This window comes from Psammomys obesus, unplaced genomic scaffold (assembly GCF_907164565.1).
Source record: "Psammomys obesus unplaced genomic scaffold, mPsaObe1.curated_primary_1811, whole genome shotgun sequence".
NCBI classification, from domain to species: Eukaryota; Metazoa; Chordata; class Mammalia; order Rodentia; family Muridae; genus Psammomys; species Psammomys obesus.
In genome coordinates this window covers 17,966,958-17,993,578 of record NW_026596051.1, presented here as the reverse complement: position 1 = coordinate 17,993,578, position 26,621 = coordinate 17,966,958, and the positions used below count along the sequence as shown (strand labels likewise).

General features: G+C 40.0%; 1 protein-coding gene and 1 pseudogene across 5 annotated transcripts in view; one reads left to right on the top strand and one right to left on the bottom strand.

Moving 5' to 3' along the window:
• Grk4 (G protein-coupled receptor kinase 4) overlaps positions 1-26,621 on the bottom strand; it is a 63,645-nt gene that overhangs the window by 6,418 nt on the left and 30,606 nt on the right. For 3 of the 5 annotated variants that reach the window (XM_055624101.1, XM_055624100.1, XM_055624104.1), the window contains 5 exons: positions 25,848-25,988; positions 21,178-21,368; positions 9,384-9,421; positions 7,450-7,539; positions 4,113-4,321 (listed from right to left, as the gene is read on the bottom strand). In XM_055624101.1, the coding sequence (XP_055480076.1) occupies positions 4,113-4,321; positions 7,450-7,539; positions 9,384-9,421; positions 21,178-21,368; positions 25,848-25,988 (669 nt within the window). Of the gene's footprint in view, positions 1-4,112; positions 4,322-7,449; positions 7,540-9,383; positions 9,422-21,177; positions 21,369-24,708; positions 24,781-25,847; positions 25,989-26,621 lie in introns of all 5 variants that reach the window. The other 2 variants (XM_055624099.1, XM_055624103.1) reach the window with 1 other exon arrangement.
• LOC129688935 (small nuclear ribonucleoprotein F-like) lies at positions 8,926-9,187 on the top strand (annotated as a pseudogene).

Here is a 26,621-nt window from a genome sequence, read left to right as displayed (position 1 = left end):
TGAGTGTGGGCACATGACATAGTGAATATGTGCAGGTAGGTCAAGGGACAATTTTCTAGATCAGGAGTCCATTCTTGCCTTCCATCTTGTTGAGGCAGGGTCTCTCATTTCTGCTGCTGGGTTGTGTATTCCAGCCTAGCTGGCCTCACAAAATTCCAGATGATTCTCCTATCTCTGCCACACACAGTAACCACAGGAGTACAGGGATGTGTGGTGCCATCACATCTGGCTTTTGACATAGACTCTGGAGATAAAACTCAGGTTATCAGGCTTATGTGACAAGTGTTTATCTCCTGGGGCACTGATTTTGGGTCTGATAGCCTAGGCTCATCCTGAGATCCTCATATGCATATCTGCACCTTCAGGGTGCTAGAGTTATAGCAATGTCCCATTACACATCCAACAATCTCTTTCCAAAGTATTCTTTGTTTGTTTGAGCCAGGGTCTCACTATATAGTTCTGGTTATCCAGGAAGTTACTTTGTAGACCCAGCTGGCCATGAACTCACAGAGCTCTGCCTACCTCTACCTCCCAAGTGCTAGGATTAAAGGCATGTGCCAACACCGCTCTGCCAAAAGTATTCTTTACATATTTATAACTCTCATAAATTCAAATAAGCCTTCCTCCACAATTACTATCAATCAAAAAAGATTGGGTCAAGTTCTTGTCCCTCTGCACAACCTCCTCTCTGCTCTTGGGCAAGTTACCCTTGTGTTCTAAGATGTGTTCCTTTAACCCATTCAAGTGGGAAACAACTCATTGTTTAAGAGCCAGCTGTTGAGCATGATTGTTGATTTTAGCTGTTAAATGAACACAATCTAGAATCACCTGGAAAAGGAGTCTCTTGCTTTTGTTTTGTTTTGCTTTCAAAACAGCGTTTCTCTTGTAGTCCTGGCTGTCCTGGCCTCACTTTGTAGACCAGGCTGGCCTCAATCTCAGAGATCAGCCTGCCTCTGCATCCCAAGTGCTGGGATTAAAGGCATGCACCACCACACCCAGCTAGCAAAGAGAATTGTCCAGATTAGGTTTACTTGTGGGCATTCTTTTTTTAAAAACTTTCATATATTACATCCAAAAAAAAAAAAAAAAAAAAAGAAGAAGAATCATGCTTCCCTGGGACATCAACCAAATATAGCATACAAAGTATAATAAGAATATGCACAAACCCTCATATTAAGGCTGAATGAGGCAACCAAGTAGGAGAAAAAGGGTCCCAAGTGCAGGACTTGTGGGCATTCTTGTGAGAGGTTTTCTTAATTTGAGTTAATTGAGATAGGATGACCCATCCTTAATGTGGGCTGCACCATTTCATGACCTGGGTCCTGGATTGAATGGAGGTGAGCAGATGAGAACTGGTATGCATGTATTAATTCATTAGTCTTTGCTGTTGAAGGCAGATGTGATTAGACTAGCTGCTTCAAGTTCCTGCTGCCTTGACTTCCCTGTGATGATGGAGTATAACCTGCAGTTATGAGCCAAATAAATCGTTTCTCCCTTCAGTTCTTTTTATTGAGGTGTTTTGTCACAGCAACAGGAAACAAACTAAGATAACAAATGTGTATCAACAATTTACTGTCATTATTTGCCCCCCCCCCCCCCAGCATCTTGTCTCACCTGCATCTTACAGACAAACTTGCTGAGGCTTAGAGAGGTAAGATATGGGTTCCTGAAACAAGGCCAACTGGAAGCCTACTTACAATAGCCTACTTACAATAGCTGTCCTTCGCTCCTACTCTGTCTTCCCCAGTGCCTCTAGCATAACAAGATTATCATCCTTCAGACCTCTGACTTCCTTGAGTTTATAGTACCCAAATTCTGCCTGTTAAGACATTCTTATGGATACAGGCCTTAGATTAAACTGTGAGATTCTTTAGAGCAGGTTCCAGCTCTGATTTCACAGTATAGTTCTGTCAGTGACCCAGGTACAGCAAGTACTCAGTCAATATTTACAAAGCCAAATGTAAAAACACTTGATCAAAACACTGAAATGTTGTCAGCTCCAAGCTGAGTAGACTAGCTGGGAGAAAAGCCAGAAGGCTCCCACAGCTCAGTGACAAACTTTTAACACCCATCACTTTGTACGTGGAAACAAAATGGAGCCCCAAATAATTATTCCCTAGACAATGTCAACTCACAAAAAGTTACCAGTATACTCCAGTAATAGGCACACTTGTTGGCCTTTCTTACACCTACGTCCCCCTTTATCTCCTACACTGCTAGACCACTTTCTCCCTGGGGCACAAGCTAGGTTCCTTAAGACCAGCATGGCCTCATCAACTCCTTTCCAAACAGTTTCTTATCTGTGTATGCCTCCAACTATTCTTTTTTAACCCTGGTCTGGAGGAGCCTCAATTCCAACAACCCATGACTCACACTTGGGATATAATCACCTACTGTCTTTTCCTTCCTTGCCTTTCCCTGTATCACTTTAGTTTAACAATTTAAGACTGTAAGGTCTAGCACTCAAGTCCTCTTTGCACATACCCAGTTTCCCTGCCTGCCTCCCTCTTGCTTCATCATACCTGCCTGAGCCAACTGCAGAGCTGGACAAAGACAGCTCTCTGCTGTCTCTGGGCCCATGTACCTGCACAGAGCAGGGCAGGAACAAAACACCAATGGGTTATGGCTAGCATCTCCATATGTACACACTTGATGCCAATAAAGAACCCTTGTGTGCTCCCCAGATCTTCAAGTTCATCTTCCCTATGGTGCTTCATATTTTATCTCCCCCCATAACTCCATTTCCCTCTCTACCCTTGCACCCATGATGCTGAGGGCATGAGAACACGGAAGTCCCACAACAAATCTGCTACCTGCACTGCCTCCAAACTATGAGAAGGAACATCTTCCCCTGTGCACTAGTGACTAGTGCCTCTCTTTGCTCTATCCAAGGCTTTTGGTCCAGCAAGTCTACCTCCCCACACAAGTGCTCATGTTTCCTCCTATTCAGTGTTGCTGCTCAGACTATCAGTTGGGATTCAGCCTTGACCCCTTTTCTCTGCATTAGCAAATCCTACAAGGTCCATCTTGAATCTGAATACTTCTCACATCTGCTCTTCTACCAATGCTATCCAAGCCATACCCACATTCACATTTCTTCTAGCTCTTTGACCCCTAAATCCTACCAACTATGGTGTCTTATCAGGCCCCATGTTTTTGGTTCCATCAGAATATGCACTGTCCTACAGCAGCCAGCACACTGGTCAAGTTTGTTCTGTATACTATTAGTGCCTACTGTAACAGGATGAGAATACTGTAAGAGCCAGAACTTCTGTTTACTCACTGCTGTATTCCCAGGGCCTGGAACATAGATCATGCTCAGTGAATCCTTGATGAAATTAAAATTTTTAAAGATGCCTCAAAGGACAGTCATTAAAAGAAAAAATAAAAGCCTATAGGTACCATTTTAAGGTAAGCAAGTGACTAAAATATTTTAATGTGTAGATAACCAGCAGTTGGTGGGAAGAAGCTGAGGGCAAATGGCACCCAACTGCTTTTGGATTGTTCGGTGACTATGGGTTAGGACTTGCTCTCTGACATTGTGACACATGGATGGTGAAGGCCCTAATACAATAATCAAATCTGTAAGGTCTGTGTCAGCTTGGCCCAACTATGCCTTCAAGTGCCTGTCATGATTTAAAGAAAAAGAAATTGGCAGACACTATCATCCCTTTTTAAAATATATTAGAAATTAGTTTTATATTGAATTTCATTATAAAATGAGTCAATGAACAAGACTCAGCAGCTGTTTTCTGAAAACACAGTAATTTGGCACTATTCTTCCTTTCAATACCATCACTACAGAAATTTTCCTCTGTTTTGTTCTAGTTGACCAGTCATTTCTCAAGTCTGGGCTGAGAAATTTGAACAGCTCTTATTGTCTGCCTAAAATGAAATTCTAGGCAAGAGTACCAGGAAGAAGGTAGGTTACTGAGAGGCCTGGTTGAGATCACTGGTACCTGGGACTTGCTGTTAGACGAGGGCTTTTAAGCTGGGAAGTGGTTGGCTGTCCTGCTTCTGAAGGATGCCTACCTACTTAACTACTGCCCTCTACACCATCAAAAGAGCCAGAAGTGAGTTAATTCTTTCCCTGCCTCTGGAACTTGACCTACCATACTGCAGATAGACTTGGCATCCTCTGAAAACGTCTTAGAGTACTCCTCAGTCTCATTCTTCACTCTTCTTTCCAGTTCCTCCCGGGTGACTTTCTCTTTATATTTTTTGAATGGAGAATGACCTGCAATCATTTCATATATCACACAGCCAAGTCCCCACCAATCAGGACTAAATGTATACTTTTCATTATTGATGATTTCTGGAGCTACATAACAAATACAAAAAATTTTAATTAAATTTTGGTTTTAAAAATTCTTATAATTAATTCCAAGTAATACATTAAGTTAACATGACATAAGAACTTAAATATATGCTAAGTTAAAAAAAAAATAATCACAGCCGGGAAGTGATGGCACATGCCTCTAATCCCAGGAGAGGCAGGCAGATATCTGTGAATTCAAGGCCAGAGTGGTCTACAGAGCTGGTTCCAGGACATCTAAGGCCACCCATACACACAAAGCCCCCCCCCACTCCACAAAATAAAAACATCATAAAAAGCCAAAGATCATATGATTATATTTATATGAAATATGTAGAATATACAAATTCAGAGACTGAACATAAATTCATGGTTGATAGACCTGGGAGTAGAAATGAATAGGGAGTAATGAGTAGGGAGTAGTTGCTATCAGCTCATTAAATCTGAAGTGAGGAAATTAGATAGAGTAACAGTAATGAGCAATGATGGATACACAACTTTGTAGGACTAATATCCACTGAATTATATACTTCAAAGAGCTGGGTTCTTTGGTATGTAAAGGATAACTGAGGCTGTGTCTGTGTATCTATACTGGATAAACTTGCTTGCTGCAGGATGTGTAATATGGTGAAATGGTATGGAGAGAAAGCTTGCCTCCTGGGGGTACTCCCTCCACTGGAATGTTCCTATGGGTGCCTTAAGAGTCATCTCTTCCCAAGTCAGAAGAAACCAGAAAAACCTACAAGGCGGGGGATGTCAGGATCTAAAAGACCCACCGTGCCCTTTATTTTTGGAATATTCTGAACATGATTAATTTCCCAGGGATCAGGTGGGTAAGGCTTGTATGTCCACAATGCATGGGATACTAGCTGCATAAGGAGACTTGTGGCCTTGCTTGACTCTGAACTCACACAACCACATAAACTTAAAACTCTCTATGGGTACTGCTCCTCATTTTAGAAAGAGGGCTGCAGAAGCCTGGTGATGGTGACACATGTATTCAATCCCAGTACTAGGGAGGCAGAGGCCAACCTGGTCTACAGAGTGAGTTCCAGGACAGCAAGGGCTAAGCAGAGAAACTCTGTCTTAACAAACAAACAAACAAACAAACAAACAAACAAACAAACAAAGCAAGATAAAAAAGAAGAAAGGAACAAAGGAAGGAAAGAAAAAAGAAAGAAAGAGGGCTGCTTTCTTTCTTAGGAAAGAAAGACCCTATAGATCAGTGGTTCTCAACCTGTGGGTTGTGACCCTTAGCAAGATTGAACTACTCTTTCAGTGGTCACCTAGAACCATCAGAAAATACAAATCTTTACATTGTGACTCTTAAGAGTAGCAAAATTACAGTTATAAAGTAGGAACAGAAATAATTATCGTTGGGGTCACCCCAGCATGTATTAAAGGACTGTAGCATTAGGAAGGTTGAGAACCACTGCTCTAGACCTTCAATATTTACTAAGACACTGGGTGAAATTTTAACATTGCATAACATTTTAAAGTAATGGTGTTTATGTTAGGAAGCAACTATTCTTTAGGGAAGTCATATCAGTTGTCATTATAACTCATGGGCTAAGCACTCATGGGCTCAAATGTTGCTACACAGATAACTCAGGTATTGGAATATTTTTCTAGCCTCTGTTTCCCCAATTATTTTGTAAATTAGATTTCATTAATTTTTTTATATAAGAGATTTATTGTATGGAGATAAGAGGGGGGAGAGAAAGAAACATGGTAGGAACCCCCAGGAGTGAAACCAAGGCAGAGAGAGTACAAGAGAAGAGAGAGAGGAGAGAAGGGGGAAAAAAAACCAAAGCAGAGAAAGCAGAGAGGGGGAGCACATGCACACAAGTTCCTTAATTTTTATAACTGAAAAACTACATATGTTTATAGTTGCAATTGTAGTTTTTACTTATGGTCCATATTCCTCTGTTAAAATGTAGCTGTATTATTAGCTGCTTTATAAAGATGTCTCTTCCTGATAAGCTAGGGTCAAATGGAAGGAGAAGAGGACCTCCCCTATCAGTAAACTTGGAGAGGGGCATGGGAGGAGCTGTGGGAAAGAGGGTAGGATTGGGAGGGAATAAAGGAGGGGGCTACAGCTGGGATACAAAATAAATAAACTGTAATTAATATATTTAAAAAAGATGTCTCTTAACTCTGTCCCCCCAGGCCCAATTCCCCAGCCTTATCTTTGCAGTCTTTCCATGGCCCCCATCCCTGTTCTTATCTCCTGTGGATGAAAGAGGAGGCAGGAAGGAACTGGGAGGAGCAGGGGGAGGGGAACATGTATTCAACTGTATTCAGATTATATTGTATAAGAAAAGAAAAGGAGGGGAAAGAAACAAGATGTGGTGGCACAGCCTTTAACCCTGGCGCTCTGGAGGCAGAGGCAGATGGATCTCTGAATTGGAGGCCAGCCTGGTCTATGGGAGGTATGGGGAGATGTCTATTAAAGGTGTGGTAGCACACACCTAGATCCCATATGCCACCATGCCCAGCTTCCCCCTGGGGGAAAAACAAACAACAACAACAACAACAACAACTTGTTCTTTTCAAATTAAATTTACACCTACTCATTGTTTTCAGTCCGAAAGAATGTGACTGTTGTATTGTATATAAAGTATCACAGTGATAATTAGCTTTATTAAATGCTATTTCAGGGGCTAGCAATATGGCTCAATGGATAAAAGTGCTTCCATAAAGTCTGACTACTTGAGTTTTGTGAAAGAAGAGAACTGACTCACTTGAGTTGTCCTCTGATTTCCCCATGTGCTCCCTGGCATGCTCATTTGTACACATACATATACAAAATAATAAATAAATGTAATACAAATACTTTAAAATGTGTTTTAATCTACAATATTGTTATGGTTTAATAAGGTTCATACTATTAAAGTAAATTAGAAGCTAATTTTCTCCTTAGGTTCTGAAGCACTGGGACACTTAGCAGGATAGAATAAGATGGTTCTCAACCTGTGGGTCATGAGCCCTTACCAAGGTTGAACTACTCTTCACAGTGGTCACCTAGGACTATTGGAGAAGAGGTAAGGAGGAACTGGGAAGAGCAGGGGGAGGGGAACTTTTATTCAACTGTATCAGATTATATTGTGTAAGAAAAGTCATCTTTCACTTACCCATGTAGCCAACAGTACCTACTCTTCCTCGAATCATCTCCCCTTCTGGGACTTCCAGAGCTAGACCAAGATCTGAAATTCGGATGTGTCCTGTACATGTTCATACACAATGTACAGATCATTATGAGAAATAACATTTTAGTAATAATTATAACTGGGAGGCAAAGTCCATCTAAAAAGTATTGATGAGGGCTCGGGGTATAGCTCAGTAATAGAACACTTGCCTAGAATATACAAGGCTCTATATTCCATCCTCAGTAATACAAAACACACAAAAAAGTATTTAAAAAAGCAGTATCTAAAACCTTTACATGTGTGGTGAAATTTTATAAAGCTCACTGAGTTTCACTAACATTAAGAAATTACATTTATACTTGAAGAAGCCCTTTAACAGCAGATAACTACCAGATTAAAAACAGAGGTACCATATTTATTATTTCCTTTTAACAACCAATATACAAATGTTTTGTGTATAGGAGGGTATAAAATGTTTGCTAAATACCTATGAAAGTAACAAATTAAAGAAAATGTTTTTTCAAGGACACCTGTCAAAGGACTTAGATTCACCCTAATAACACACCTAGTACACTACTCAATGTCCTACAATATAATGTGTCTTCTCCCTTTCTCCCTCTTTTAAAGAAACTTCCATGCCAACTCTAAATAGCAGTGCAGCAAATCGCAGCACAAATCACAGGCTTAAAGTTGGATGCTACAGATACAACCTAGCCAAGTTACTTCTTAAGCATTCCATAAAATGAAATTTCCAGTACCTTTCCTCTTCATGGAGTTAGTACATAAGTTAGGTAACGGGCAGAAAACAGTGGCAGGAGGAAACCCTTCAGTACTCAGCCACACGGGCCTATTCTTTGTATCAATAACTCCAGCTCTCTTCTCATGTTCTGTATTATACAGGAAGATACTTTTATCCTTTTATGTACTAAGAATACTAGAGAGAAACTCCTTCTCAATATTACTGACCTAGTTAGTGTAAACATAACCAGCATCCTAGTAATAGGATACCAAGGTTAGAGGCATCCATGATGCTGACAAGATGACTACAGGGCCAGTCCTCAATCTACCACCACACAGCCCCCACAACAGCATTCTAACAAGTGATATATGAAAAGGGGACAGAACAGAGGGCAGTATGCAAAGTTTAGAGAAATAAAATTAAAAACCAAATATGGGTCAACAGAAAAAAACCAAGAGGGAAAATACTTACTTTGAGTTTATTTTCACCTATTTCAAAACATCCATCATTAACATATGGCATCTCTGCTTTTATGCAAATACAGGTGACTGCTATACAGTGGCAAATACAGGTCATCTGCTTTGTTTTGTTTTTAAACAATACATCCCAGATTTTCACTTAGTGTTTAGTCAGCTTGGGCTAGCAGCAGCTGCTCCAGTCACGAGGGGCCGGCAGCGGTGGGGTCGGTGGTTAGTGGGGTGCAGTGCTCCCAGGTGTTTGCAATGAATTTACCCCTCAATCCTAAGCCTTTTCTCGATGGGCTGACAGGAAAGCCAGTGATGGGGAATGGAATACAAGGGTTACCTGGTCTCTGTAGATGGCTACATGAACATGCAGCTTGCAAATACAGAAGAATACATAGATGGGGCTTTGTCTGGACATCTGCGTGAAGTTCTAATAAGGTGTAATGACATTCTTTATATCAGAGGCGTGGAAGAGGAAGATGGGGAAATGAGAGAAGAGCATCTTTGGGGGGATTTTTAAAATATATATATATATATATGTCTTTCTATACAATAATACAATAAAGATTTGGGTTTAAAAAAAAACATCCCAAAGAGTTTCTTTTAGTTATTGTTTCTAGTCTGCATTATTAACCAGTTATGTCCACATTAGCTTTCAAGTATATGTGTCCCTCTGACAAGTCTACGCAAAAGCATGAAAGGCTCTCTTCACTTACCATGATCATCAAGGAGGATATTCTCTGGCTTTAGGTCTCTATAAGGAAAGAAACAACAGAAAGTCAGTGCTATAGCTCCTGAGCATTGAGAAGAAAAAGCCCAGATATCATGATGGCAAAAAGCATGAGGTAGAAGGGCAGAAAGTAAAACCACCCTCTGTGAACAATCCAAGTTATTAGATACAACTACAGGCAGCTCAAGAATTCTACAAAAATTCTACACTGCTAGTCACGATGAGGTATGCCTATAAAAAAAAAAATTCACCCAGCAAGCACCATTCATATGTTGAATGTAAAATGACTTCATATTTGAGAACAATCCAGCTACCCTAAGTACCTCTGTCAATCTGTGGACACATCACTAGAACATATGAAAAAAAGTCTGAAGCCAGCAGTGCAAGACAATACCCTAGAAATAATGCTACAGCAGCAAGATGAGACAGAGGAACAATACAAGAAAACCCCAGAGGTACAAAGTGAGCACCTGCCATCAACAGGCAGCTGGTCTCTGTTAAGGTGCCATCTGCTCAGGAGACTCATAGTGGATTTCACTGCTGTCAGGGCAGAAGGGCCAGGGGAGAGAGTACATAGGAAAACCATGTGGCCTGGCAGGAGCTCCTGGCAGGGGCTATTTTCCAGTGGGCACATATTCATTCATTCTCTAGGTACAAGAATAGTGAAGATTTTTTTTTGTTTGTTTTTCCCTCCATCCATTTGGTAATTAAAAACCCTATTAAACACTACCAAAAACTAAACTATTCTTGACATGGAAAATTCCATGGATTTTCTATCCTTTCCAGTCAAGCCCCCATCTCAGATGTCTCAGAGGACTCCATTCAAACCTCTCTAACTCAAATGTGGCCTGCCATCACCATGGCCCTAGTTATGATGAAAATTTTCAGCCTACCCTAAGTCCTACTGACTAAGATGTACATTTCTGCCTGGTCCTTGGTGATCTACAGATATTTAAGTATAAGAAGCTAGCCCTGTGCCTGGCCCTCTGTACAATCAGCTTTATGAGCAACTGAAAATATTTCTGACAGGAGAAATACTGTAGGTATTTCACAAAATAACTGTACTGGTTCATTTTCACCAACTAGACACCAGTCACCTGGAGAGAGGGAGCCTCAATTGAGGATTGCCCCCGTCAGATTAGCTGTGCCATGACTATAACGTAACTTCTTTTAAATTTAATTTTAGGTTTTTGAGACAGGATTTCTCTATGTAGTCCTGGCTGTCCTGGAATGTACTCTGTAGATCAGGCTGGCCTTGAACTCAAAAAGATTTGCTTGTCTCTACCTCCCAAATTCTGAGATTAAAGCCATACATCACTACTGCCCTAGTATAAGGTATCTTCTTAATTAATAATTGATGTAGGAGGACCCAGCCCACTATGGGTGGTGCTAGCCCTGAAAGGTAGGCTTGGGTTATATAAACATGTTAGCTGAGCAAGCGAGGAAAAGTGAGCCAGTAAACATTTCTCTACAGTCTCTGTTTCAGCTCCTGCTTTCAAGTTCCTGTTCAGTTCCTGCCCTGACTTCTGTCAATGATGGACTGTAACATGGAAGTGTAAGCCAAATCTTATTCTTCCCTGAGGTATTCATCAGAGGAGTTTATCACAGTGACAGAAGCTAAACCAGAACAATAATTGTTGCAATAATACATGCTGAAAACTAGGCAAAATCTGAAATCTAAAATGTTCTCTGACATACCATGATCCATACTCTAGATATGCCCAACACAAAGTAGTAACATTAGCCAACTGTCACTGAATACCCACTCTATGTCATGACTGTGATCCATATATGCTCTATCTCTAGCCATTTCACAAAGATTCTCCAGAGTAAGTACAGACAAGGCAATACACTTGAGGTGTTACAAAATTAAGTGGCATCATACTAGACACATACTAGGAGATGAGCTATGATATTGGAAATGTTTTAAGTAAACACCAGGTTATTAGACCACTAAGAGCTGTTTCTCAAACCTTCCCTCATAAACTTTATTTTTCTAGGCTTTTGGTGAAAATAAATAGCTTTTCAAACTGCCCACGAGATTGGGTACAACATATAGCAAAGAGAACACTGGACACATTAAGAGAAGATATGCTATGCCCTTGTTGGTAGTTAGGCCATTCTAGCCCCTCAACTGTAAAGGGTTTACTGGATGCACTCTCTTGGCTCCTTTTGGGTTGAATAGTGATGACCTAATCACTATTCACCTTCCAGCAAGACCCAAACAAGTTAACCTTAAGAAGCCCTCGCTGCAATCTGTCTTAGGGAGAACGGTGGTGACACTACTGCAAAGAGCTCTGCATATCAAGGAGCAGGCTCAGATCAGTGGGAGTTTGACCCTAGTAGCCCAAGGAGCACTGCATAGGTAATACTATCCCAAGAAGACACAACTCACATATGACACTTATTTTTAAGCAAAATAATAAGATCTCTGCCCAACTATCCAAATATGAGCCACAGACAGGTATCTTACCCAATGAATTCTAACAATCTTCTTTTCAAATACTGTGAGAGAGCTCTTCACTCCTACTACATGCTCCTTTCCAGAAGTTCATCTGCTTCCTCTTTTGTGGATGTCAATAGATCTTTACTTTGCTTATACTATTACCAGAAAATTATTCTATTGCCCACATAACCAGTCTTCTAGATACCAACATGCACATGGAAGAGCTGTGCTCCTGGCTGGGTTAAGAGAGGAAAGGAGGACAAAGAGGCACTAACTGGCTAATTGCCATGAGGAGTTCTTTAAAATTTATTTTTTATTTCTATTTATGATTTATGCATATATATGTGTGTCTATGTCCTGAAGCCATGGGCATTTGTGAACTGCCTGATGTAGGTACTGGGATCTGAACTGAGGTCTTCTGTAAAAGCAGCAAGCAATCATAACTGCTGAGCCATTGCTGCAGCCCCCACTGCCATGAGTGCTAAGTGATCTTGATTTAAGAAACTTGGATTCAGTGAACTTTAAAGTAAGTTGGTGTTAGTCAGAGTCCATTTCCCAAAATGCTGAGTTGCCTTTGAAAGCAACTCAAGAAATGGTTTGGGCTGGAGAGATGTTCAGAGGTTAAGAGGAGTGACTGGTCTTCCACTGGTACTGAGTTTAATTCCCAGTAAACACATGGTGGCTCACAACCATTTAATGTGATCTAATGCCCTTTTCTGGAGTGCACGTGTATATGCAGACAGAGCACTGTACACATAATAAATAAATCTAGAAGAAGAGAAGAAGTAGAAGAAGAAATGAGTTTACTTCCTAGTATAAGTTAAGTATCCCTTATTTGAAATATTTGGAACAAAAGCACTCTCGGATTTCAGATTTTGAAATAGTTTACATACATAAGATGCTTTGGGAACAGACTAAGATATAAACAGTCTTTTATGTTTCTTATATATATATTGTACACATAGCCTGAAGACAATTTTCACACTATTCTTAGTGTACATGCACTTGAATGGGGCACTGTAGACTGAGTGCAGAGCCTCATACATGCTAGGTAAGCATTCTGCCAGTGAGCCACATCTTCAGCCTTGCACCTGAGGGCTGTGATTGTGACTTATCACATGAGGTCCAGTGTATATTTTCTACTTAGGATAACTATTCTCAAAAGTTTTGAGGGCTAGAAAGATGGCTCAGTGAATCAAGTGTTTACCACATAAGCCTGAAGACTAGAGTTCAGACATTCAGAACGAATATCAAAGGTACACAGAAATGGCAGCAGCCTGTAATTCCAGAACTCAAGAGGCAGAGTCAAGATGTCTCTCCCTAGGGCAAAATGGTTAGCTAGACTAACTGGAACCAGTGAGTTCTGAATTCATCTAGACCCTGCTACAATAGAGAGTGATCAAGAAAGAAAACCAGTGTCAATTTTGGGCCTCCACATGCATGTGTACATATGTGAATATATATCCACACATACATATGCATTCATATACACATAAGCATATACTCATATACTACTGAGAGTGTATGTGTGCATGTGTGTTGGATTTATTATCATTTCAAATTTCAGATATTTGAATTAGAGATGTTCAAATCATATTGTATATTGTTGAAGGTTGATCTAATGCTAATTACTGGCCCTGAAGATCTGGTTACTGCCCTCCAGATACACCCATCCTTGTTAGTGTAAACTTGCCTAAGACATACCTGACTGGTTGATTAAACAGCCTATACCTGGGTAGGGCAGAATGGGGTAGGCTGGTTCCCTGGGATTTTTGAGGAAGCAAACAGATTGGAAGAGAGGAGGAAGGAGGATGTCAGGATGTGTTAGCCTAGAGAAGGAACCATGTGGGACTGGAGAAAGGACTCCAATGATGGCATGGAAAGCCCCAGATAAAGAATAAAAGCAAGTACCGTGAAATTATGGGTAAAAGGTAGTCCAACTGAGGAGGATTAAGGCAGGTGGCATTGGATGGTGACTGACAAGATGGATGGTGAGGCTATTGAGACAGTGTAAGTGAAATATCTGCCCAGCCCGAGGTAAATAAGACAATCATAAATCTAACAGGTGTCTGTGTCTTGTTATTTGTGATAGTGGGTTAAATAATATCACTGTGAAAATCTTAGGGCTAATAATAAATAATATATAGCCCAACGCCTTTCTATTATAAAGAACAATAGTATATAGACAACTATATAGTAAGAGGCAGAAATTCTAACCTAAAACAATACAGTTCATACAAGAGTTTTTGGTGTTTTTTGGTTGTTGTTTGTTTTGTTGTTGTTTTCTTTTGTGTGTGGTGTTTTTTTTTTTTTTTTTCATTTTTTTGAAACAGGGTTTCTCTACATAGCCTTGGCTGTCCTACACTCATTTTGCAGACTAGGCTAGCCTCAAATTCAGTTATCCACCTGCCTCTGCCTCCCTGAGCGCTAGGATTAAAAGTGTGAGTCATTATGCCCAGCTTTGTTCATAGCAGTTCTTATAAACATTTTTTTACAACTATTCTTTCCTTAGCCTTACAAGTTTCAGAAAGGACAAAAAAAAAAAAATCCATAGTCTTTCTTTTAAACTACTCACTATAAATTCTAACAGGTGTCTTCATTCAGTGTCACTGCCCTGCTCCATCACTGCTCCATCAGCGGGGTATGAGCTTTGGGCGGCTGTACTATGTGTTTGCCAGAGTATGCCCATGCAGTTAAGAGATACATCTGGCTACTGATAAATCAATCTCATGTGACAGCAGTCATCTATACTTCCTAAAGGCCTATTTGACCAACTCACCACTGGAAAATCTGTAAGTCCAACTGTACCTACCCTTTCCTCTTCCTTTTGTTTTGCTCTTTAAAGGCAGAGTCTTACATTATAGACCAGACTGCTCTCAAACACCCTGTCCTCCTAACTCAGCCTCCCGAAATGCTGGGATTACAAGCATATGCCTCCATGATCAACACCCTTCTTCTTACAGTGGAGAAAGTGTCATTTGCTTTTCAATCCACAATTCATTCACAAGACAAAGAAATCCAATGAAAAGCTAAACATTCACTTCTTTGGTAACTGTATAAAAGCATTTTCTCTGAATTGCTTACAACTACCACATTCTTAGTAGATGAAATCTCATGGTCTGCAACTTACTTAATAACAAGTAAAATAGAATAGTCCATTGAAACTACAAGTCAAGACTAAACTATAACAAAAAAAAAAAAAATCCAAAAATAAAGTTAAAAAAACAGATGCACTTGGAAACAGTATGATAATAATAAAACTCTTAAGAACAAATTTAGTAAAACAAAACATAAGGTGCAGGCACAGAAAACTATAAAATATTGGGACTGAACAATGGAAGTAATAAAAGAGACCCTAGGATAGCCCATAGAATCCTGTGTTCAGGAAGTCACCTTCATCAACACATATACAGATACAAAGAAATAGTTAGCAAGCAATCTCGTTTCTTTTCTAGAAACCAACAAGCTGATTCTCATTTTGTATGGAAATACAGACCTGTCAGAATGGCCAAAAAGTAGATAAAAAGAACAAAGTTTAAAGACTTATATTTTCCAGATTTTAAAATGTTTTTTTTTAAAGCAATATAATTATTTCATGTGAATTTGACCTCAAGTCAGACAACAATAAAGCCATAGAAACTGGCTTCATTGCTTTTGGGACTTTGATGACAAATAACATCATGGTGGAAAGAGTATATGACAAAGCAGCTGTTCATCTCAGGGTCAGCAGGAAGCAGAGAACTGGAGAGGAAGAGTCCAGGGACATGATATATCCTCCAACCCTTCAAAAGCATACCTGTAGTAACATTTGCATAACAGTGGGCAACAGGAATGTCTGGTAAGAGTGTGAGAGTGAAGAACTGAGCTAGACAAACGTACTTACTTGCTTTGTAATTTTTTGTTTTATTTTAAATGAAAGTTGCCTTTTTAAATTAAAAAACATTTTTGCACCAGGTGGTGGGGCACATGCCTTTACTCCCAGCACTTGGGAGGCAGAGGCAGGTGAATCTCTATGAAGGTTTGAAACCTTGCCTGTGTAACAGACAATCGACAGAAATGAAAGGTGGGGGGAAGGGAGAGAAATGTTTTTGCACAACTTGATTTGATTCACTTGCTTTTTGTTTTCTACCAAATATTCTAAATAGTATGTTACAAGGCAGTGCTAATTTGAGTTATTAAACCAACTATAACAGCTGAAGGATCATACAAGCAAGCCTTTGTTGCCAGGGTCCTTTTTGCACTTGCAGGCCTGGGCAGCATATTGTTTGTGCCTATTGCTGTAGTAAAGATGAAAAAAAAAGTGTTGGGCTATATAATGTTTATTACTAGCCTTATGATTATTTAAACCGTTATCACAAATAATAAGACTCAGACACTTGTGAGATTTTATAATTGCTTTATTTGGGCTAGGCAGATATTTCACTTACACTGTCTCAATATCCTCACCGTCCATCTCCCAGGCCCCATCCAATGCCATCCACCTTAATCCTCCTCATGTGGTCTACCTTCCATCCATAATCCCGCGGAATTTGCTTGTATTCTTCATCTGGGCCTTTTCATGCCATTATTGGAGTCTTTCCTCCCAGCCCAAGTGGTTTCCTTTCCACACTTACACACCATGGTGTCCTCCTCTCTTCCCATTGGTTTGTTTTCCTTGATTCTCCTTTTCTCTAAGCCTGAGAACTTTAGCCATGCCTATCTCATTCTGCCCTGCCCAGGTATAGTCCATTTAATCAACCAATCAGGTATGTTCTAGGCAGGTATACAAAACAAGAATAGGTGTAACCAGATCTTGAGGAGGAGCATTAGAACTAACCCCAAGAGCCTATCAATATTACAACAGCCTCACTGCCTGACAGCAGTCTTGAACAATCTTGAGCTGAGCACCTTTGTTGACTTCTTGTTTGAACACACACAAGAGAAAAAAAAGAAAAAGACAGAGTATAGTGGAGAGCCATCTGTAGCAGTCTGTTTTAAAACTCTACTTTATTTGAGGTGTTTAGGCTTCTACCTCCCTTCCACCAACTCCACAACCTTAAGTAGGAGACAAAAAAGGTTACTGGGGAAATGGGTCCTAGACCACTTTATGTCTCCTGGCTATTTAGGGTCAGTGGGGTTCTTTTAGGGCTCTTTACCCATCTCCATCAGCCACAGATGCAACTAGCAGGCTCCTCCATGCCACTGCACCCTGAAGTGTTTCTGTCTGCCTGCTCCAAATCACCATACCGTCTCTGGTCTCTCCAAACTGCTACATGTCATATGCCAACACTGAATGCCATACAGAATGCCTCCGTCGAACATCATACCATCATTTTCTTGCTCTCATATTTATACTCAAGAGTCCTAGACCATATCCCTCTCTGTGTAGCAATGTAGAAGGCCATTACCAGTTGGCAAAGAACATATCCCAAACATAGCCCAACTAAAATCCCATACTTGGGATTAAAACAAAAACATATTTACATAACATACAAAGAAACCAAAACTTCCATTACAATGGGGTACTCCAGTAAAATGTGAGATAAAACGCCCTTACTTCACTATGGCTTCTCCCAATGTCCTCATCTTTCATCTACAAAAATAAGATACAAATCAAGAGACACAGCATAGGCCTTAGAAGGCCCCCAATTACTTCTGTCAGAATGCTCAAGAAGCCCTTTTATCCTGGTTGAGTCCATCGTTCTCCTCCCATTGCCCAGCCTCATTAAAAGCAGGACTCCTGGGAATTCTCACAAGTTGACTCAAGCAAATGTATGGAAAGAACAAGGCTCACCTTGGCAGACTCAACCATGCTATAAAACCTGCTTGAAGCCAGGCATCATCCTGGCTGTGTGCTCCCTCCCTTAGGCTCTCAATTCTAACTAAAAAGAATTAATTGAAGCCCTGCCATGTTCCTCACATAGTTCTTCCTTTTTTCTGATCTTCAGAGTGCTGACAATTCAAACTTTTTAAACCAAATTGTCTCTCTAGCTCATAGTTTTAATAAAGTTTATCTTTAGTGGTGCTGCACAACTATAATCCCAACAGAGGTGGAAGCAGGAAGATCTCTATGATTTTGAGACCAGCTTTGTCTACATAGCAAGTTCCAGGGCAACCAAGGCTACATAGTGAGACCCTATCTCAACAAAACAAAATAAGCCAGGTCTGGTAGCACGTGACTTTAATTCCAATACTCAGGGAGGCAGAGGCAGGCTATGAGTTCAAGGCCAGCCTGGTCTGCAAAGTGAGTACAGGACTCCAAGGCTACACAGAGAAAGCCTATCTTGAAAAAACCAAATGAAACCAAAACAAAACAAATCTCAGGCTAGAGAGATGGCTCAGAGGCTAAGGGTACATACAGGCTGTTCTTCCAAAGATCCTGATTTCAATTCTCAGCAACCACATGGTGGCTCATAACCATCTATAATGAGATCTGGTTTCCTCTTCTGGCCTGCAGGCACATGTGCAGGCAGAATACTGTATAAATATTTAATAAATAAAATATTTTTTAAAACAAATCTCATGTCTCTAGTATATGGTTTAATAAAAATCGATGGGTGGCATCCTCTATAAACAGGAATGAAAACATTAAAAATAACAAAACTCTTTTCCTTGAGGCATACTAGAGGGAGCCATTTTAGAAGCTAAAAGTCATTCATTCACAAAACAATTGGGACACCACTGAAAGTAAGTACCATGGATACAGAAGGAGCTCCCATGGAAATGCCCCAATCATACTTTCTCCACGGTGTTGCCTGAATGGCACTAGACATTAAAAGATTAAGAAAATGAGACTCCTCCAGGCAACTCAGGAATTCACCTTGAGGTTGAAGGCAAGCAGGGTGAAGTCCCTTGTAAACCTGATTTACTCTGTGAGTAAACCAGAATCCAACGCCCTCCAGATTTGATCCCCAAATCAGTGTGACCTCTAAATAACAGCAAACAAGGCATCCTCAATTCAGATGTGGCACCTTTGTCTCTAGAGAATCATGGTCAGGGCAGTAATCTTCCCCTTGTTCAGTGACTGAAGGTCAGGCTGTATCAGCTCCTCTGCAGTGCTAGTGTCTGGTCTGTAGGAGACAATTTGTTATAAAATATATAAGGTAGAGAAAAAAAATGAAGGTCCATCATTATAGCATGAACAAGAGCAGGGACTCTGGAGAAGCTCACAGTCTGGTGTGACCAACTCTAGATTGAGAACTGCCCTCCATAGCACTATAAGGATGCTGGAAGGACAGCGCTCATGCTCCCAGGAAGGAAAGGATGTGGTGGTTTGAACAAGAATGCCCCCATAGGCTCATATATTTGAAAGCTTAGTCACCAGGGAGTGGAACCCTTTGGTAGAAGGATTAGGAAGTGTAGTCTTCTTGGAAGAAGTGTGTCAGTAGGGGTAGGCTTGAGGTTTCAAAAGTCCATGGCAGGCCTAGTCTCTCTCTGTCTCTCTGCTTCCAGATTAGAATGTAGCTCTCAGCTACTGTTCCAGTGCCAGCCTACATGATGAGTTGCCTTGATCATTATGTCTCTTCATAGCAATAGTACAGTGACTAAGAGAGAGGCATTACTGGAATAACTCAAGAAAGTTGAACAGAGGTTCTCATATTGACAGGAAGACAGACTGCCATGAAAAAGTCATCCACAGAGGAACATAATGCCAAAGCTAAAGTTCTAAAGACTTCTTAGATGTTCTGGAAACCACAAATGCACTTGAATAACAAGGGCTGAGGGATCAAGTATGGGTCATCAGGAAACAAGGCTAGAGAAGTTAGTAAGAAACTGTATCATAAAGGGTCTGAACACCTGGTAAATAAGGGTCCTATACCAGAGGAAGATGCAGTAGGGTCAGATCTGCATTTAAACGTGCCTTGACAGGATCTTCTGGAAAATGTACTAGGGCAACACAGGCAATATGGAGGCAAATTCAAGCCACTGTCAGTTGGCTGACAAGAGAAAGACATAGACTAAACTGCTCACCATGGAAAATAGAGACTGCTGAAAATATTCCAGTGTATGGGGCACAGTGGTGCACACTTGTAATCCCAGCACTCAGGGAGGCAGAGGCAGGCAGATCTCTGAGAGTTTGAGGCCAGACTGGTCTACAAAGCAAGTCTAGGATAGCCAAGGCTACACAGAGAAACCCTGTCTCAAAAAAGAAAGAAATAGGAAATATTCCAGAGTAAAGTGATGACCAACTGAGTGGGGAAGACGAGCAAGAGATACACAGGCCCCTCTGGAATTCATTTTTAAAAAGCACAAAGTTAGGAATTCTTTCAAGAGGCTGGGAAGATTTACATGGGGTCCTGTGTTTGAACCAAATATCCAAAACCCACAGTGATATAGTGTGCATCTATAATCCAAGTGTTCCTATAATGAGATGAGAGGCAGAGACAAGACAATGTCCAGAAGCTCACAGGCCAGCAAGTGATGTACTGCAGCAAACAAGAGACCCTACCTCAAACAAGCTAAAATTTGAAAACTGACACCCAAAGCTGTACTTGGACTCTTTCATGCATGTGATTCTGCAAACATGCACACATGTATAAATGCACACACGCTATTTTTTTTTTTTGAGGAAATAATTTCTCATTAGGGATTGATTGGCAGTTGAATCTCAGGAAGGGAAAACAAAAGTGCCCAGGGAAAGTGATCAAAATGTGATTCACTGTATAAAATCCCCAATATCTAAGAGAGATGATTTTTTTTTCCAAATTTTTAATATACTGATTGTACTAAGCTAATTCTAACCACAAAGCTTAATTTTATTATTTATTTAGGTTTTTTGAGACAGGGTTTCTCTGTGTGACTATGACTATTCTGCAACTCACTCTGTAGACCAGACTCAGACTAGGACTCACAAAGGTCTGCCTGCCTCTACCTCCCAAGTGCTAGGATTAAAGGTGTGCACGACCTCCAGCTTAATTTGATTTTCCTAATGAATTCTAAATTGCAAATAAAATGTTTTAAATAAACTTGATTCTGTTTTTTTTTTTCTTGGAACATTATGAATGTCTTTATCAGAGCTGTCAAATATCTCAGAATTCTGAAAAAAAAGCTTTTTCATGCTTACACTGTCCATTTGATCAGCTTGAAGGAAGAAATTGTATCAAAAAAAAAAAAGAGAATTTCTTAGAAGAGTACAAATAAATTAAGAAGGAAACCAAGGTACACTTCTGACTAGCTGGGTCCTAAAGTTTAAGGGACAACCCCCCTTCCCCTCAAAATGCCACCCAAAGCCTCCCTGTTTTCCCTTTCCCTTTCCATGACAGCCAGTATGAACCAAAGAAAACTCTCTGGAAGCCAGGACTTATGTGAATAGGCTCCAACACTCACAGGCTCTGTCATGTCGCACTGTTCTTACCTGTATACAATTCTTTCCCTCTGTAAATCTTCCAAACCACAGCACAGCTCTGCAGCATAGAACACAGCTCTCGGCTCCTCAAAGCCAGGATTGCCCAGGTTGTAAATGTGGTACTTCAAATCCCCTCCATTCATAATGGTTAGCACCAAACACAAGGCATCCTTGGTTTCATAAGAGTAGGCTAAACTAACCTAAAGACAACAGCATCATAAAAAAAAAAGCAATATAAAAAAAAAATCTGCTTGTTCACTGCTGACTTACTCCATTTACTAACAACCCAAATTATTTATTAGGTTTATAATTAGAATACCAAAACATTATGTGCTTCATAGAAGTACACACCACATACATCATATGGACCTTTACTTAGCAAAAATCCCACGCAGTTCTGCATGGAAAGTAAGTAGAGTAGTTGGGATATTCGTTTCTCCACCCTATGGTCTAACTGTGTAACACTGAGAACTTCTAAAGCACCTGCATTCGGTAGTGCTGGCAAGATCTTGCTGCTCCATACTCCTCCAACATTTGGTAGTGTTGATCTTTTGAGTTTGAGTCATGATGGTCAAGGTATAATGGCTTTTGATTATGTTGTTTCTTTTTGTGATGCTGAACCAAATCCCCAATCCTTGGTTTTGGATGCCTGGGTCTCACTATGTACCCTAGGTTGATTTCCAACTCACTATATAGCCAGCCTTGAACTGTAAAACTGTTTTTAATTTGCAATGAATACTCCTCATACTTTTTCATATATTCATTAGTCAGTTGAACCTTTTTTTTGTGAAATATCTTTATCCTTTTGTTTTGCTTTGTTTTGTTTTTTGAGAGATTTTCCAAGGCTGGCTCTGAGCTCCTAGGATCAAATGGTCCTCATGCCTCAGTTCTCTGAGTAATTGGGATTACAGGTGCGCCTGGTTGAAAATAATATTACTCCTCCTCTTTCTCATTTTCCTATTAGTTGGACTTAGTGCCTTATATCTGTCAGACAAGTACTCTAACAGAGCTTCATTCCCAAATCCTGATAAGATCTGCTCACCTTTTTACTGTCTTGTTTGAAAACTCAAACACAAATGTACACACGCACACATGTACCCACCGTGTTGGGATTTTGATCATGATTAGACTTAAGTCATTTAATCTCTAGATCAACTGAGAAGAACCAGTATCTTCGAAACACTGAATCATCCAGTCTGGGAACATGCTCCCCGTCTGTTGAGGCATTCTTTAATTTCTTATAATAGCTTCTCACAGTTCTAAGCATAGCATTCCTGCATATTTTGTAAAATCTTTTCCTAGACTGCGATGGTTCTTGATCCTATTATAAATGTTATCAATAAACTTTTCATTTCTAGACTGGGGAGACTGTTCAATGGTTAAGAGTGCTTGCTGTATTGGCATGAAAACCTGAGTTTTGATCCCATTTAAAAAAAAAAAAAAAAGCTGGGTGTGGCCAGAATACCTGAAATCCCAGTCATGAGGTGGGAGAAAGGAGCTTGCTAGTCAGTTATCCTAGCTGGAAAAAAACAAACAACAAACAAACCAGCAAATTTCAGGTTTAGTCAGAAACTCTGACTCAAGAAAATAAGGTGAAGGGTAATAAAGGAAGATATTCAACTTCCTCCTCTGGCCTCTGGAAGCATGTACATAGACATGTACTTGGTGTGTACTCACAAGTTCATATGCTCGCTCTCTCTCTTTTTCTCTCTTTCTCTTCTCCTACTGCTTCTGGCTGATTCACTTACTGACATTTAGTTAAATCCTAGGTTAGTTATATAGAAAGTCTAGGATTGTCTCCACATATAGCTACATTGTTCAAAAATAAAGAGAATCTTTTATTCCTTTACTTCTTTCTCTAGCTATAATCCTAATCCTAACTTAACCCTAACTCCTTTCCTTTATTTTATTGCACTGGTTACAATTTCCAATATCATGTTATGTAGAGATAGTGAGAGTGGGTGTCCTAGTCATGGGGGAGGGGTCCAATAGCTCTACATGATATACTATGAGGGCTACAAAATAAAGCTAGCTTGCTTAGAGCTCTGACACTTTGGTTGTAAGCTAGCCTTTAATGGCTGAGCCATCTTTTCAGCCTTCTTTGAGCTCTTAGTCATTAATCAAACTTGGATTTTAATAAAAGCATTCCTTGCAACTACTGTAATGACCATATGGTTTTCCTCCTTTATTCTAGTAATGTGATTGAGTGCATTAACTGATTTTCATTTCTGGAATAAATACAACTTGGTCAACATTTTTTATTAAACCCTAGGAGAGAAAAAGTTGCAAATAGAGGAAAGAGGGTTGAGAATGAGGAGGGTGGGATAAAGTATCCACAGCACACCTGCTGTCCACCTTCATCATCAGTTTACATTTGTTGGACCAGAGTTAAACTGCATGTTATTTCTAATTTATGCTTCTAAAAACAAAGACCCTTACTCTCTTTCCTCCTGCAAAGAAATATCCATCCCATATACACTTAATGCATAGTAAAATAATCTTGAGAACCATTTGTCATGCCAGCCTTGATCTAGATTCCAGGACTCAGTGGAGAACAAAACACCAAAGGGTTCTGATTTTCTATTCTGTAAACATCAAACAGTGAAGCACAGAGTGACTAATGCAGACAGTGATATTCAAGAATGAGCAAAGGTAGTAGCCATATTCCAGATACAGGGCACATCCAGCTCCCAGGCCTAATGGGACATCTTCAGAAGCAGGGTGGAAGAGGCTGTAAGAGCCTGGGGGCTCGGTGCCTGAGAGGCTGGAACAGAGTTCGATTCTACTCTCAGTGTGAAAACGACCAAAGAACAGTTTGAGTAGGAAAGTGTAGAAAATTTTAACTCCTCCATAATTTATTGCTTTATGTAGAAGAAACTGCAATGGGCAAGTGCAGAGAGAAGTGAGAAATCAGGAGAGTATGTGATTGCATAGATGAGGACGTAGTGGGAACCCTTACCCAGGACTTAAGGATAGGTCAGAACCTGCTAACAATTAACTGTAAACAGGAAACACACACACACACACACACACACACACACACACACAAAATGACAGATAAAATATGTCTAGGTACTTTGGAAGAAGCCAAAAATATAGGAACAAATTTTTGTTTTGTCATAAGCCATAACTACTTACATCCCTCTCGTAAAGGTAAATTTGAGGTTTCTATGCTTCAAGGTAGTACAATATGTTTAAGCAGCTCTAAGATGAATGTGTTTTTATTAAAGACTGTCATTTAACTCCATGTAAAATGTAGTAAACACATAGACCCATGTTACTAGACACAGATGCTGGTTATGAAGAGGTGCTGGTTTAAAACATCTGTCTCTACAAAGCAGATAACCTTGATACCAAGAAATAAATGACTCCGTGGAAATAAATTTTAACACTAAAAATCATTGTATAACCATTGTTCATCCTCTGTCTTAACCAGTCTTTATACTTCAAAAGAGTTACATAGGAGTGGAAAAACTACACTATACAACACACAGCCTACAACCTGGGATCACACCAGTCCACTCCATCTTTGGTTCTTACCTGCAATACTGAGGGTGAAATTTGAAAGAGCTGATAATTGGAGTATGGTAGTTGAGGGTCCAGTGGCAAATACTTCAGGCATAGAAAAAGAAAGAAAGAAGGAAGGGAGGGAGGGAGGGAAAGAGGGAGGGAAAGAAAGAAAGAAAGAAAAAAGAGAAAGAAAGAAGGAAAGAGAGCAAGAAAGAAAGAGAGAAAGAAGGAAAAAGAGCAAGAAAGAAAGAGAAAGAAAGATGGAAAGAGAGCAAGAAAGAAAAGAGAAAGAAAGACAGGAAGGAAGGAAGGAAGGAAGGAAGGAAGGAAGGAAGGAAAGAAGGAAGGAAGGAAGGAAGGGAGGGAGGGAGGGAAGAAGGAGGGAGGGAGGAAAAAAGGAAGAAAGAATTAAAGGATGGGAAATAGACTGAGATCAGAGAGAAGAAAAGGCTCACTTTAGAAGGACTTAAAAAAAGAAACTTTAAGTACATCAAAGTCACCATGCTGATGGGCCAGAGCTGATGATGAGGCAGCTAACACATAAGCCTGGCTATTACAAGGGGAAGAAAAAACACTTATCCAGAATCATCAAGGTATGAACACTTGACAGCATGGTATGGTAGACAGCATTACAACAGCAGGATCAGCATTGCCCTATGCCTGCCAAGCCTAAATTAGAGGGACATAATTACAAAATCAAACTATTTCCAATAGGGGACAGAAAAACTCCACAAAAACTCAGTGAAGAAAAACAGCACCTGAGTCCATAACTTGAGTCAGAGTTTACAACAGGACTGATGACCAAAATGAGATGACTGAAACAATATACGGTTAAGTTTTGTCATCTTCACAGGCTCTAGAACCACTTAGAAGACAAACTTCTGGGTCTGGGACTGTTTCCAGAAAGGTTTGGCTGAGTGGGAAAACCTACCCTGAACCCTGGAGACACCATCCCGTGGCCTGGGGTCCCATACTGAACAGAGAAAAGAAGTTGAAATCAACATTCATATCTCTGTTTCCTGACTGTAGATACAATGTGACCCGTCACTGTATACTCTGGATGACATGTCTTGTCTGACATAATAGACTGTATCCCTTCAGTTGCTTTGGACAGATGTTTTTATCACAGCAACAAAAGTAACTGATAACATGAGTAAAAAGATACTTACTACAAATCTACTATGCAATTTTTCTAAGATCTTTTTCTCATTTAGAGCCAGAGCTTCACTTTTCCTCTTCTTTATTCTTTTTTTTTCTAGTTTTTTGCAGGCATACATTTTTCCTGTAGATCGTACTTGACAGGCACAAACCTAGTTTAAGGCAGAGAAAAAAACTTTATATATATCCAGCATTTTAAGGGCATATGTAATGAAGTGTTTTCTCTATAATATTCTTCCCTGGTAAAGTCTGGACACAGCATGTGAAAAGCCAAAGCCACTTGGTATTAGTAAGTAAAGTTTTCAGCCTGATCTTCCTCTGACCCCAGTTTCTTGTCAATAGTAGCTGCGGGGGAATGTGAAGTGAATGAAACAGTATGCTTTTATCAAGATGCTAGTGGAACTTGTTTTTGTATGTGATCATGCTGAGTCTACTTAAGTATGTCCTGGTATGTCTTTAGATTCTTATAAGAGCAATAATTTTATAATATAAAAATTTAATAATTCTGAATTTTTTTTAATTGAAAAGTTCAAGGCTCCACAGATAAGAACATTGAAGCCAGTTCAATATCTTCAACATTAAAGCCTGAAGATACCTGATAGGCTTAGGTCAGATGGAAGGGAAGGAGGACCTCCCCTATTGGTGGACTTGGAAAGGGGCAGGGAGGAGATGAGGGAGGGTGGGATTGGGAGGGAAAGAAGGGAGCTAAGGCTGGGATACAAGTCAATGACCTGTGATTAAAATAAAATAAAATAAAATAAAATAAAATAAAATAAAATAAAATA